Source organism: Pan paniscus, chromosome 1, assembly GCF_029289425.2.
Source record: "Pan paniscus chromosome 1, NHGRI_mPanPan1-v2.0_pri, whole genome shotgun sequence".
NCBI lineage: Eukaryota > Metazoa > Chordata > Mammalia > Primates > Hominidae > Pan > Pan paniscus.
The window spans coordinates 174,570,556-174,585,186 of NC_073249.2; the positions used below are offsets into that span (position 1 = coordinate 174,570,556).

General features: G+C 36.8%; 1 protein-coding gene across 2 annotated transcripts in view; it reads right to left on the reverse strand.

Moving 5' to 3' along the window:
* The window catches only part of ZFYVE9 (zinc finger FYVE-type containing 9), a 210,680-nt gene that overhangs the window by 65,385 nt on the left and 130,664 nt on the right, over positions 1-14,631 (reverse strand). For both annotated transcript variants that reach the window (XM_034965193.3, XM_034965188.3), the window contains 3 exons: positions 10,427-10,547; positions 6,374-6,496; positions 3,193-3,348 (listed from right to left, as the gene is read on the reverse strand). In XM_034965193.3, coding sequence (XP_034821084.1) covers positions 3,193-3,348; positions 6,374-6,496; positions 10,427-10,547 — 400 coding nt within the window. The remainder of the gene's footprint in view (positions 1-3,192; positions 3,349-6,373; positions 6,497-10,426; positions 10,548-14,631) is intronic.

Here is a 14,631-nt window from a genome sequence, read left to right on the forward strand (position 1 = left end):
CTAGTCCCAATATTTGATGAGTTGTGAAATGATTCCTATTCAAGGAAAAACTCTTTCGTCTCACTTATGCTTTTGAAATGTTATTTCCTTAGATATACATATATATGTTCGTGTCCCTATCCTACATTATAGAAAATATTTTTAGTTGGCTTAGATGTATTATAGTCTGACCTTAGACTATCATTAGTATCTTGTAATCAGTTCCAAGTATTTTTGTTGTTTCAAAATTTTTGCAATAGTTCAAAATGGACTCAACTGACATATAAGTATCCTTTTTAAAAAAATAACCATTGCTGGGCGCGGTGGCTCACGCCTGTAATCCCAGCACTTTCGGAGGCCGAGGCGGGCGGATCACGAAGTCAGGAAATCAAGATCAGCCTGGCTAACACGGTGAAACCCCGTCTCTACTAAAAATACAAAAAATTAGCCAGGCGTGGTGGCGGGCGCCTGTAGTCCCAGCTACTTGGGAGGCTGGGGCAGGAGAATGGCGTGAACCTGGGAGGCGGAGCTTGCAGTGAGCCGAGATAGCGCCACTGCACTCCAGGCTGGGTGACAGAGCGAGACTCCATCTCAAAAAAAAAAAAAAAATTTATGCTAAACATATTTTAATAATTCATGCAATAATTCACATCCTCTCCTTGAGAGGATGTCTATCTCTCAGGATTCCATCTACAGCCGTAGTCTCTTCACACAGGCCTATCCCATTCACAACGATACTCTCAACAATCACAGGAAAGCTGTGTCTCCCAAATCTGTATTTTAACTCAGATCTATCTTCTGGGATCCATACCCACATAATCATCTGCCATTTTCATGTTTCATCTGATGTCATTATTTCAAATTCAGCACACTGAACAAAGAATTCCCTTACCTCTGCCAAATCTGTTCTTCTATTCACCATCTTGATGAATAAGACCAACATACACTTAGGTGCTCAAGCGAGGAATCTGAGGCCAACCTTGACTTGTCCCCTCTAACCCCCCAAATCCAGTTAGTTACCAAATCCTACTGAATTGAAGCACCACATCTTTCGTATCTCTCCAATACTCTTTATTTCCACTGCAATTATTTAATTTAAATCCTGATAATTTCTTAATTTCTTGCTGGATTCCTGCAATATCTTTTTAAAAAATAAATTTTACTGAGGTATAATCTATATATTATAAAAGTGATAGATTTTAAGTGTACATTTCAATGAGTTTTGGCAAACACCCACGTAACCACTATCCTAATCCAGATATAGAGCTCTCATCTCAGAAAGTTTTCTGGGACTCTCTGTAGTCAGTTCTAGCACCTGCACCCCCACCTCACTTTAGGCAAACACTGACCTAATTTCTATCACCAAAGATTAATTTTGCCTGTTTTAGTAAACCATATAAATGGAATCATCCAATATGTACTTTTTTGTGCCTGGCTTTTGCTCAGCATAATGTCTGTGAGATTCATGCATGTTGTTGTGTACATCAGCAGTTAGTTCATTTTTACTGTTGAGCAGTATTCTAGTGTATGAATATACATTTGCTTATCCTGAAATTGCTTCTTAACTGCCACCAGACTCACGGACTTTGATCCATTTTTCACACTGCTTCCAGAGTCATCTTTCTAAAATGCAAATCTGATTATGTCACTCATCATCTCAAATTCTTTCAATGGTTCTTCATTGCCTACAGAATAAAGCATGGGCTCCTAAATAAGACATTCATGAACCTCCCATACCCTAGTCTCTAACACACTCTCAAAACCCACATGAATCTACAATTACTTGAACCTCCAATGCCATTTTTCTAGAGTGTTTAAAAGTGAATACATTCAGATTGAGGAGAAAAGTTAAAGTTCCCGGTTATTTCCAGGACTAAATTCAGCTCCAGGGTATTATGTGGCCTGGAGGACCTGGATGATTTCAGATTTAACCCTATACATTTTGGAACAGACAGGGTAAACATTAAAAGGTACTTCACAGGTATCATGTGGTCAGTTTCCAATATATCACCTTGCCCTTATGGAATGCTACACCTAAATTATTGTAGAGACTAATGAAGACATAAAGGCACAATCTTTTATGCATAATCTACATCACATTAAAAATACAATTATATATCCTGCTTCTGTAATTATTTAAAGAGCATTTTCCATGTTACTACATTCTTTTCATAAATATTGTTTTAATGGCCAAAAAAAGTTCTCAAAAAGATCCTCACATCTAATAAGTATAACACAGTTAAACTTTCCACCTATAGCTAAGGCATTCAGGTTGCTTCTGAATTTTTGTGTTAAATTTAGGTAATGCTGCAATAAACCCTTTCATTCACAGAAGTGCATTTTATATTCTGGATACTGTCTTTGGCACAGAATCCCACAATGAAAATTATTGCATTAAGAAAGTCTGAATAATTTATGGTTTTAATATATGTATGAAATATTATCAAATAATACATGAAAATAGTTTTAATACCCCGGTCACCCTCACACCCTCTCCAGGCCTTCTTCCTCAAAGATAAACCCTATTTATCAAATACAGATATTATGTACTGACTTCCTGTTACAATAAACAAGAATAGTTCAATTACACCGTTTTTCTACCTCATTTGTTAAATCAAAGGGAGGCTGACTTTGTAATGTCAAATAACACAATGTCATAATAAATAACTATAATGTCAAATAATGTGTTTCTTTTCTCTCAATCTTAGTTTCTTTTTATGTTAATATCCTTAGTCTTTCCCAGCTTCTAACCTCTATGCTTTTACTTTTAAATTGTTACAGTTAATATTTACAATTTATTTTGAAGCCACAGTCATGTATGCTAATTGTTTTTGAAATTTGAATATTCATTAGCATTTACACTATGATTAAATAAATATTGTTAACCAAAGAAACAAGAAGTAAGTTACAAATATGCTTCCTTCTACCAGGTACCAATATCCTGACCCCAGGCCACTAAAAAGAAAATATTCTTACATTTAGGTCACCAGATTCTCTTACAGCTTTGATTCCAGCCTCTGTAAAATAAAAACTATACCAGGTACAATACTAAAATTTATAATTTCCTCAAACCATGGAAAGCTTCAACTTGCCACTAATATCAAAGTCCCCTGCCATGCTTAAGTCCAAAGTTAAGACTATTATTTTGTATTTGAATTCAAAATTTTTTTGTCACCTACAAAGGGAGCAGACTAAGTCATAAAGCATTCCTACCTGCCAGAGCATCCCGATAAAGCTGCACAAAGTGATTAAAGATATCCTTTGGCAAACACTTTTCATCCGGTAAACACTGTAGAAGAATGACTATCTCAGACTGACCCACTGCATGCATTCCCTTGGTTGTGAAACACCAGCACTTCCTGTTCACATCTACAGATGGAATAAAAACACAAAAATAAAGACATTCCTATCAATCCTTACTCTTAAAAAAAGATGCACAGAAATCTGTGTTACAATACAGCAAAGATTAAAATAGATCACACTGAGTCTGTATAATTCAACTGTGAACTGTCACTGCATTGAGCCAAAAACCTACTGTAGAAAATAAAACATGCCAATGCCTGTGGCTCTTTTCTAAACACTTGGAAAAATGATTGAGGATGGTCGAGGTGGCTCACGCCTGTAATCCCAGCACTTTGGGAGGCCGAGGCGGGTGGATCATGAGGTCAGGAGATCAAGACCATCCTGGCTAACACGGTGAAACCCCGTCTCTACTAAAAATACAAAAAAATTAGCTGGGCGCAGTGGCGGGCGCCTGTAGTCCCAGCTACTCGGGAGGCTGAGGCAGGAGAATGGCGTGAACCCGGGAGGTGGAGCTTGCAGTGAGCCGAGATCGAGCCACTGCACTCCAGCCTAGGCGAAAGAGTGAGACTCCGTCTCAAAAAAAAAAAAGAAAAGAAAAATGATTAAAATGGAAGTAAAAGAAATAATAATAAAACGCACTTAAAACTTTTAACTCCTATTAAAAGCAACATTCTATTAATACTAAAATAAAACCAAACTATGTATTGTAAGCCAAACGTGATTGAAGAACATAGTCCTCCACCTTTATATTTTAAAAAATCACATCATCAAAGGAAGTAATTACCTATGTAAGGCTAGAAGTAATTACAACAAAAGCCAATAATATAGCTTTATCTTCAGGTTGTGACCTAAAGGAAATATATTTTTATGTATATTTATTAAATTTAATATATGACCAAGAGAGTCCAGCTATTTTAACTATAGTCCTTTCCAGGAAAAAATTCTAGATAATCAGCAACATGACTTTACTTGGCTTCATGCTGTAAAAATTAGTGAAAAGGATGGCTTTTCTGAACTACTTAGTTCCACTCCTTCACTTTAAGGCTATACGGAGAGTATGAACAGCAGAAACCATATGTAGTCAAAAACAATGTTTAATCCTTGACACTTTTACTCTTCATACCCCAACACAATGGGATCCCCAAAGGAACTGAAAAAGGACTCAAAATTATGAATACCACCATGTAAATCAAAACAAATGTTAATCAAAAAAACAAAGACATCTTTATTTCACTTTGGGAATCCTTGCTTTATGTACCTAAATAGGACATTCCTAATGATGGTATATACTTCAAGAATCTAGGTTAGCTAATTTTTTTTTTTTTTTGAAACAGGGTCTCACTCTGTCATTCAGGCTGGAGTGCAGTGGCATGATCTCAGCTCACTGCAACCTCCGTCTCCTGGGCTCAAGAACTCCTCCCACCTCAGCCTCGAGAGTAGCTGGGACTACAGGAGCATGTCACCATGCCCAATTTTTATTTTTATTTTTTTTGGTAGGGATGAGGTTTCACCATGTTGCCCAGGCTAGTCTCGAACTCCTGGGCTCAAGTGATTCATCTGCCTTGGCCTCCCAAAGCACTGGGACTACAGGTGTGCACCATGGTGCCTGGTCTTAGGTTAGCTAATTTCTAAGCATAATTTATAAACTAGATATGGCAAATTGAAATTTCAATCAAATTCATTTTAAATCTGATCCTAGAAGGTAGCAAGCATTAATAACTGGCCAAACATACAAGAGTGTGATTAGCAAGTAAGCCAGAAACCCACATTTCATCAATGTAGAACTTCTAAGGAAGTAGTATATGTTTCTGGTTTCCAAAATCAACTTAAGTACACATGGAGAACTGCAGGATGGTTCCCCAGAGGTTCCGTCCTTTAAAATTGCCTATTAACACTCATTCAGAATAAATGCATTCTCTAAATAATTCTCAAAATTACTAGCTGGCGCAGTGGCTCACATCTGTAATCCCAGCACTTTGGGAGACCAAGGCAGGCAGATCACTCGAGTTCAGGAGTTCAAGAACAACCTGGGCAACATGGTGAGACTCCTGTCTCTACAAAAAAATACAAAAAAAATTAGCCAGGTATGGTGGTGTGCACCTGTAGTCTCAGCTACTTGGGAGGCTGACGTGGGAGGACTGCTTGAGCTCAGGAGGCAGAGGTTGCAATGAACAGAGATCATGCCACTGCAATCCAGCCTGGGTGACAGAGTGAGACTCTGTCTCAAAAAATTCTCAAATACTGTTGTCTTTCTCATCCTGATGCCCATGATGCTAGCACCAACAATTGAGAAGTTTCTTCTGAATCTCAATTTATGATGTATTGAAGCTTTACTGTGTGTTAGTTAACACTTTTCCTAAATAAAGTTTTGCACCATAATTGAGGTTTCTGGGATTAAAACACAGCATGTAAATTATTTGAGTAGCCTGTATAATTTATCTACCACCAGTTATTCTGGTGGTAAGTTGTGATTTAACATACTCATCTCAAGAAGAACTTAACTCAGATAAGTTCAAGATTTGTTTGGCTTTCATCCATGGAGAATTCACCTACCTCACCCCTGTAACTAAATGTGAGAGTTTCGGTTAGTTCCACAGCTGTCCTCTGGGATATATCATTTTATACAAACCAACTTTTTCAGAACTCAGTGTTCAGTAAGATGTGGCTAGGCCGGGCGCGGTGGCTCATGCCTGTAATCCCAGCACTTAGGGAGGCTGAGGCGGGCGGATCACCAGGTCAGGAGATCAAGACCATCCTGGCTAACACGGTGAAACCCCGTCTCTACTAAAAAAAAAACAAATATGAAAAATTAGCCGGGCGTGGTGGCAGGCACCTGTTGTCCCAGCTGCTCAGGCAGGAGGCTGAGGCAGGAGAATGGCGTGAACCCGGGAGGTGGAGCTTGCAGTGAGCCGAGATGGTGCCACTGCACTCCAGCCTGGGTGACACAGCGAGATTCTGTCTCAAAAAAAAAAGAAAAAAAAAAAAAAGATGTGGCTCTATATAAAAATACTTGTGTGTAATAAATCTGAAAGTTTTATGTATATGAGTCAGTAAAACATCTGATTTTAATTTTTAAAAATTTATAACTTACAATTTACAATTTTAACCATTGACAACAAATTTGCATTTAAAACAAATACAAGTGGGTCAGGGCCACCATCCTCCAACTGCTGCATTACTGAAATCTGTGATGGTTTCTCTTCCACAGCATAGTCTGAAAGGGGAGAAAACAATGTAATAGATTGGTTAAAGGATCAAATCAAGAAAGAGATCAGATGGAGAAATGAGCTAATTATTCACAGAAAAGAGACATGCATTTGATTTATCAATAGGTGCATACAGAGCATGGTTTGTATCTGCTGGCTCAGTATCAAATTAATAGTGCCCCCTTTTACTCTCAAAAGTGACCCAGTCCACCTTAGATGATAATGTGGTTATCCTGTGTATAGACCTCTCCCCACAGTGGTCTGTGCCACAATCTAAAGACTACCTTTCTATTTAATAAAAATTTTCCAACTATTAAAACAAGAATTTCACATAATAAATGTTCAAGACCAGCATTTAAAATAACTCATGATATACAAGAAAGTGATAATATACTAGTTACCTCTGGAAAGGATATCAAATAGTTGGGGTAGAAGAGAGCCCTACCTTTTACTCTACGACCTTTTGTACTGTTTGACATTTTTGACAATTAAAAACTTAAACTTTAAAAAATGAACCCAGAAAATAAAAGTATTGTGCGTGACTGGCTTCATAAAACAATTCCTTTAAGTATAATTTAAGAGTTTAGTACATATGTCACTAAAATCATCAGTAAATCACACATAAGATTCTGAACATGAACAAGTTAATACTGAATGTAACTCTTCTCATTTAATCTCTGGAAGCAAAGTATGTGCTTCAGCATCTCATTTTGAATGACAGTGGTCCTTTCAGCTTGAAGTCAAATCATGCGTAATAATCACTGTAGAACCTAGAGATATGGGAAAGGAACTGAAAACCTAAAAGTTGAATGTTGCTTGGTTGGTCTTATATAAAATGCATCTTTGAGGGACAGTCAGGTAGAACAAAGTAACATCATTTCCCATTTTCTAATGGAAATTTTAAAATGGATTTTTTGGATACAATGGGAAATATCTACTCCATTATTAAAAATATTTATTGGAAAGACAAATCCTGAGTTCAAAATTTTTTAAGTAAAGTCATCCCACTGGAATAAAAAATTACAAAATTTTGATGAAGAGACTGTAATATAGTTTAAGTAATATAGATAATTCACTGTTCTTTCTTGGTAGGAGAAGTTTTGACAATTAGATTTAATGGACATAACTTTTTATGAAAATGGAATCCAACAATCTGACTCTTTTTAACAACAGAGTAGGCCAATTTAGTTCCCTGTTAATCTAAGATTTATTAAAATAAAAATCTGAACCCTAAGCAGCAATTTTACTAACAATAGATATTTTTACAATAGATAATTTTACTAACAATAGATATTTTACTAACAATAGATATTTTACTAACAATAGAATCCAACAATCTGACTCTTTTTAACAACAGAGTAGGCCAATTTAGTTCCTTGTTAATCTAAGATTTATTAAAATAAAAATCTGAACCCTAAGCAGCAATTTTACTAACAATAGATATTTTTACAGGGTCCTGGTAAAGGAGCAAAACCATTATGCAATCAAAAGAATGCTTAACTGTATGTGAAAGTTCACTGCTGAACTATCTGGGACATAGCTGCATTTGAGAGTACAATATAGACAGCATTTGCTGAGAGCCTACTACGGGCCTAGCACCATGCAAGGAGCAGTAAATGCAAGTATAAAATAAGATGAAGAATTTCATAGTCTAAGTGAAAGAATACGATCTGAAAATATAATATCTAAATTGCAATGAGAAAAAGTGTTAATGTAGCCAACAGTCTATAGGAACCACTATTAGAACAGAGATAATGAAGCAAAACACTATTTTCTAAGCAGCCCAGGTAAGGATTCAGAGAAGAATTAAGCATTAAGCTGGATTTTAAAAGGTTGAGGAGTTCTTCAGGAAGTCTACAGTAGAGAGGGGTATTCTAGGCAGAAGAAAGGAAGAAATGGAAAATATTAATTACATGCCTACTTTATGCCAGATACCTTCTTGGTATGTACTTACAGGTATGATATCTAACTTAATAACCACAATGACTTTTAAGTAGGTGTAGTTATATAATTGTTTTAAATAAAACAGACTAGGAAACAAATTCAGAGAGGATGAATGACTTGCCAACTGGATCACACAGCTAGAATGGAACGGTACTGGCATTAAAAGTCAGGTTTGTTCAATTCTGAAGTCCATTCTTTCCCATTATTCCACAGCACAAGAAAAAGTACAGAAGAATGAAAAGTAAATATTCAAAAAATAGCAAATAATCTGCAGTATACATGTAAGGTGCTGGGGAATAGCTGGAAATAAAGTTGATAATAAATGGCTAGAAAGACAGGCTGAGATAAGGTTATAAGAAACATTGTCAGACCGGGCATGGTAGCTCACGCCTGTAATCCCAGCACTTTGGGAGGCCGAGGTGGGCAAATCACCAGGTCAAGAGTTCAAGACCAGCCTGGTCAACATAGTGAAACCCTGTCTCTACTAAAAATACAACAATTAGCCGGGCATGGTGGCATGCGCCTGTAGTCCCAGCTACTCAGGAGACTGAGGCAGGAGAACTGCTTGAACCCGGGAGGCGGAGGTTGTGGTGAGCCGAGGCTGTACCACTGCACTCCAGCCTGGCGACAGAGTGAGACTCCATCTCAAAAAAAAAAAAAAAAAAAAAAAAAAATTGCTTGCTAAGGTTAAGTAATTTACACTAAAGACACTGGGAATCCATTAAATATTTCTAAGTAAAAGCAATATAAGATAATATCTATGTTTAAAAACATAACTGGCAACAGTGTGGAAGACAAAATGAAGGAAAGAAAGACTGAAGGCAAGGAGACCAGTTAAAAGCCTAGGACAAAGTTCAGGAGAGGTTAATTAATAAGCCACCTTCTAAAAATGTAGTAATTGTATACTGATCCATATATGTCAGCAATAAAATTTCACACTAATCATCAGAGAAATGCAAATCAAAACCACAATGAGATATCAACTCACACCAGTCAGAACGGCTATTATTAAAAAGTCAAAAAACAATAGATGCTGGTGAGGCTGTGGAGGAAAGGGGACATGTATACACTGTTGATATATATGTAAATTAGTTCAGCCACTGTGGAAAGCAGTTTGGAGATTTCTCAAAGAACTTAAAGGAGAACTACCATTCAGCCCAGCAATCCCATTACTGGGTGTATATCCAAAAGAAAATAAATTGTTCTACCAAAAAGACACATGTACTTGAATGTTCACCGCAGCACTATTCACAATAACAAAGACATAGAATCAACCTAAGTGCCCATCAGTGGCTGACTGGATAAAGAGACCCTGTCTCAAAACAAAAAACAAAAACAAAAACAAAAAAAAATTACCCATTGGGTACTATGCTCACTACCTGGGTGACAGGATCAATCATAACCCAAACCTCAGCATTATGCACTATATCCATGTACCAGATCTGCACATGTACCCTTTGAATCTAAAATAAAAGTTAAAATTATAAAAATAAAATTTCACATAATATTAAGCATTCTTTTGATTAGATAATAATTTTACTTCTTATCAAGATCCCTAAAAATATTTTTAACAGTAAAACTGCCATTTAAATTCAGTGCTCTTCACACTTACTATACGTTCTTTCTGAATGTATATTATACCTCAAAATGAAAAGCTAAATAAATGACTGTATCAGAGTGGGTTCATCCTAAACCACAAGCAATCCTTCAGAATATTATGTGCTTTGAAATATTTTTTAAAACTGCTAATAAACTACATTTACATTATAAGTAATATTATATCCATTCAAAAACTGAAAATGACATTATAATATAAAAACATAAGCATCTACTCTAAAATAATAACAGCAACAACTGTTTTCATAGTTTTGGGGGAGTTTGTTTTGTTGGATAAGAGAAAGGTGAATGTCACTCAAATTCTGTCTCTCTACCTTAATTAGAAGGTAACATTTGGCAGATAGAACTATCACTGTTTAAATATGTAGTCCACATACCTCCTTTTACACCCGTGGAGATGAGAATGGGAGGAAGGCCATCTTCAGGAATAAGATTCATTGCACTTCCAACAGGACTTCCGACCTGAGTTATACTCCCAGAGAATAGACAAATATCCGTCTAGGAAAAGCAAATCAACAAAGTGAGCACTACAGAGAATTCAAGACTTTGGCAGGACATAATTAAAAATACAAATGGGAACTTAAGTGAAAATTTGAAATTCATACTTTTTGAAAGGTAGCACAAAATATTCATTAACCCATGGGTTAAAAAAAACAAAAAAACAAATCAGGCTTATACTATGAAAATGTTTTCAAATGTGTAAGTTTCTCCTTTTGGTATCATCAAATCATGGTAATGACAGAAGAGGCCTTAAAACCTGCATTAAAGCTTCCTTTACCCAGGTTTCTTTTGCCATAAGAGAAAAATATTTTTAAAAAACTGTAGTGGCAAAAGAAACAAAACTTCAATATTATTTCATAATTTCTTAATCTTTAATACCTTGGGAACTACTTAAGGTCTAATTTATATTGCTTTTAAAAATTAACTTTGAAAACAGTGGTGATAGTTGCAAAACAATGTGAATGTACTTGATGCCAATGAATTCACTTAAAAATTGTTAAAATTGTAAATCATTTGTTATATATGTTAATATTTTTCCACAATAAAAAAGGGAAAAAAATCAACTTTGATAAAATGTCATGATTTTTCATTTACTATGTAATAAAATAAATCTTGAAGTTCTTTTTTTTTTTTTTTTTTTTTTTTTGAGAAGGAGTCTCACTCCATCGCCCAGGCTGGAGTGCAATGGCATCATCTACTACCTCTGCTTCCCAGGTTCAAGCAATTCTCCTGCCTCAGCCTCTCGAGTAGCTGGGATTACAGGTGCGTGCCACCACGCCTGGCTAATTTTTGTATTTTTAGTAGAGATGGGGTTTCACCTGTTAGCCAGGATGGTCTCAATCTCCTGACCTTGTGATCCGCCAACCTCGGCCTCCCAAAGTGCTAGGATTACAGGTGTGAGCCACTGCACCCGGCCTGAAGTTTGTTTTTCTTTGCATTACTAGGCAGATCACATTAGCTATATTTAATGAAGTATAAGGTTGCAAAACATGTTGGTTGGCGTTAAATCCACTTAATTATTAAATAGAACATGCTCAAATATTTATTAAAATGATGCTCTCCTCTCTACATTCTCTATAACTTTTATTTCCCATACTATACAGATGTATATTCTCTATAACTTAAACATGAAATAGAAGCTTTTAACGAGTTAAAAGAGGCCAGGTGCGGTGGCTCACGCCTGTAATCCCAGCACTTTGGGAGTTTGAGGTGGGTGGATCACCTGAGGTCAGGAGTTTGAGACCAGCCTGGCCAACATGGTGAAATCCCATCTCTACTAATAATACAAAAATTAGTTGGGCGTGGTGGCGCATGCCTGTAATCTCAGCTACTAGGGAGGCTGAGGCAGGAGAATCACTTGAACCCAGGAGGCGGAGGTTTCAGTGAGCCAAGATCGCACCATTGCACTCCAGCCTGGGCGACAAGAACAAAACTCCGTCTCAAAACAAAAAGTTAAAAGAAAAACAGTAAAAGCTGTTTTTAACATGTATAACAATATTCATACGGCCGGGTACAGTGGCTCACGCCCGTAATCCCAGCACTTTGGGAGGCCAAGGAAGGCAGATTGCTTAAGGACAGGAGTTCAACATCAGCCTGGCCAATATGGTGAAATCCCGTCTCTACAAAAAATATAAAAATTAGCTGGGCGTGTGCCTGTAATCCCAGCCACTTGGGAGGCCGAGGCAGGAGAATTGCTTGAACCTGGAAGGTGGAGGTTGCAGTGAGCCGAGATCCTGCCACTGCATTCCAGTCTGGGCAACAGAGCGAGACTCAAAAAAAAAAAAAAAAAAAGATTATTTCTAGCAGCTTCATTTCATTCATAATAGCCAAAAACTGGAAACAATTTGAATGGCCACTAACAGGAGAACATAACATAAATGATGGCATATCCATACAATGGAATACTACTCAGAAATAAATTAATTTTTGATGCATATGGATAAATCTCATAATATTAAGTTGAGCTTAAAAAGCTAAACACAAAACATTATATACTATTGTTTGGATTTATATGAATTCAAGAATAAGCAAAACTAATCTGTAGGGACAGAAGTGAGAACAATGGTTACCTTGATGAAAGGAGAAGGTACTGACAGAAAAAGTGCATAAGGAACCCTTATGGAGTGCTGGAGATGTTCTGTATCTTCACCTGAATGGTGGTTACATATTTTATGTGTATGTGTTTGTGTGTGTATACACACACGCACATATATATAAAACCATGTATAAATTCAAGGTGTTTCCTAAAGATTCATGCTCCTTAGTCATGCATTTTGCTATATATATTGTATACCTGAACAAACATTAAAACTATTTCTTCAAAATATGGCTGGACATGGTGGCTCATGCCTGTAATCCCAGCACTTTGAGAGGCCAAGGAGGGGAGATCGCCTGAGGCCAAGAGTTCAAGACCAGCCTTGCCAACATGGTGAAACCGTCTCTTACTAAAAATACAAAATTTGCCAGGTGCGGTGGTGGGCGCCTGTAATCCCAGCTACTCAGGAGGCTGAGGCAGGAGAATCACTCAAGCCCAGGAGGCAGAGGTTGCAGTGAGCTGAGATCATGCCACTGCACTCCAGCCTGGACAACAAGAGCAAAACTCTGACTCAAACAAAGAATAAAATAAAATAAAATAAAAATGCCCATGTTTTGCCATACTTCTGTCTCTACTTAGGACAAAGTTTTTAGGACTATACATTTTTAGTGGGATTTCTAAAATTTTCCGGTATGGCATCATATAGGAACTTTATAAAATTTTACTGGCAAACTACCATTAACTGACTTGAAGGCCTGGTACAGAAAATAATCTATTCTAACCTACTATTGAATGGTGCAAAAATCCTCCTTTTAATATCATAAAAAGCGGTCAGTTGGTCTCTACTTAAATGCCTTCTGTGAAAAGGCATTTACTGTGGGGCTTAAAATCTAGATGATGGGTTGATGGGTGCAGCAAACCACCATTGCACATGTATACCTATGTAACAAACCTGCAGGTTCTGCACATGTATCCCAGAACTTAAAGTATAATAATAATAATAATAATAATAATAATAAAAAGACATTTACTTCATTTATTGGGCACTTGTTAAGTGCCAGGCACTCTACTAGACCATAAAAATAAGAAAAATATTAATATTTTCTAGTCTGGCATTAAAGAGTTTGCTTTCTCTCATTTTACGACATAAATATTAGAGTGTTGCACAATGTGAGAGCACAAAATAATGTGGCTTAGCCTGTCTTATAATGAGCAGAAAATTGTTTCCCTATAACATTCACTCACTAGACTTTCCTCATTCTTTCAAAAATATTTATAGTTTAAGAACCCATCATACAAACTAAGAGATAGGAAAGAAATTTAACAGAAAGAGAAAACCATCACCCTCCTGCCTCAGCCTCCTGAGTAGCTGGGACTGCAGGCATGTGCCATCATGCCCAGCTAATTTTTTAATTTTATATAGAGACAGAGTCTGACTATGTTGCCCAAGCTGGTCTCAAACTCGGGGTTCAGGCAATCCTCCTGCCTTGGCCTTCCAAAGTGCTGGGATTACAGATGTGAGCCACTGCACCCAACCCAAACTAATACTTCTTGATGTGATCCTTTAAGAAATCACCCTCACTTATGTAGGATTGTCATTACTGCCAAAAAATGTTTAATCTGAAACTAGTCATGAGAAAAAAAAAAAAACAGACAAATACAAATTGAGAGTATCATGTAAAACATGGTGCAAATACTTAAATATTAATGATATAAAAACTTTAAAAAAAAGAGAGAACTATTCAAGATTAAAGCAAACCAAAGAAATATGACAACTAAATGCAACTGTGGTTCTTAATGAGATCTTGATTTTTAAAAATAAATTTTATTTTAAAAATTAATATATCTGTGCACACACATATATGTAAAAATGAAAGCTATAGGCCAGGCGCGGTGGCTCACGCCTGTAATCCCAGCACTTTGGGAGGCCAAGGAGGGCAGATCAGGAGGTCAGGAGATCGAGACCATCCTGGCTAACATCTTGAAACCCCATCTCTACTAAAAATACATAAAAATTAGCTAGGCATGGTGGCGGGCGCCTGTAGT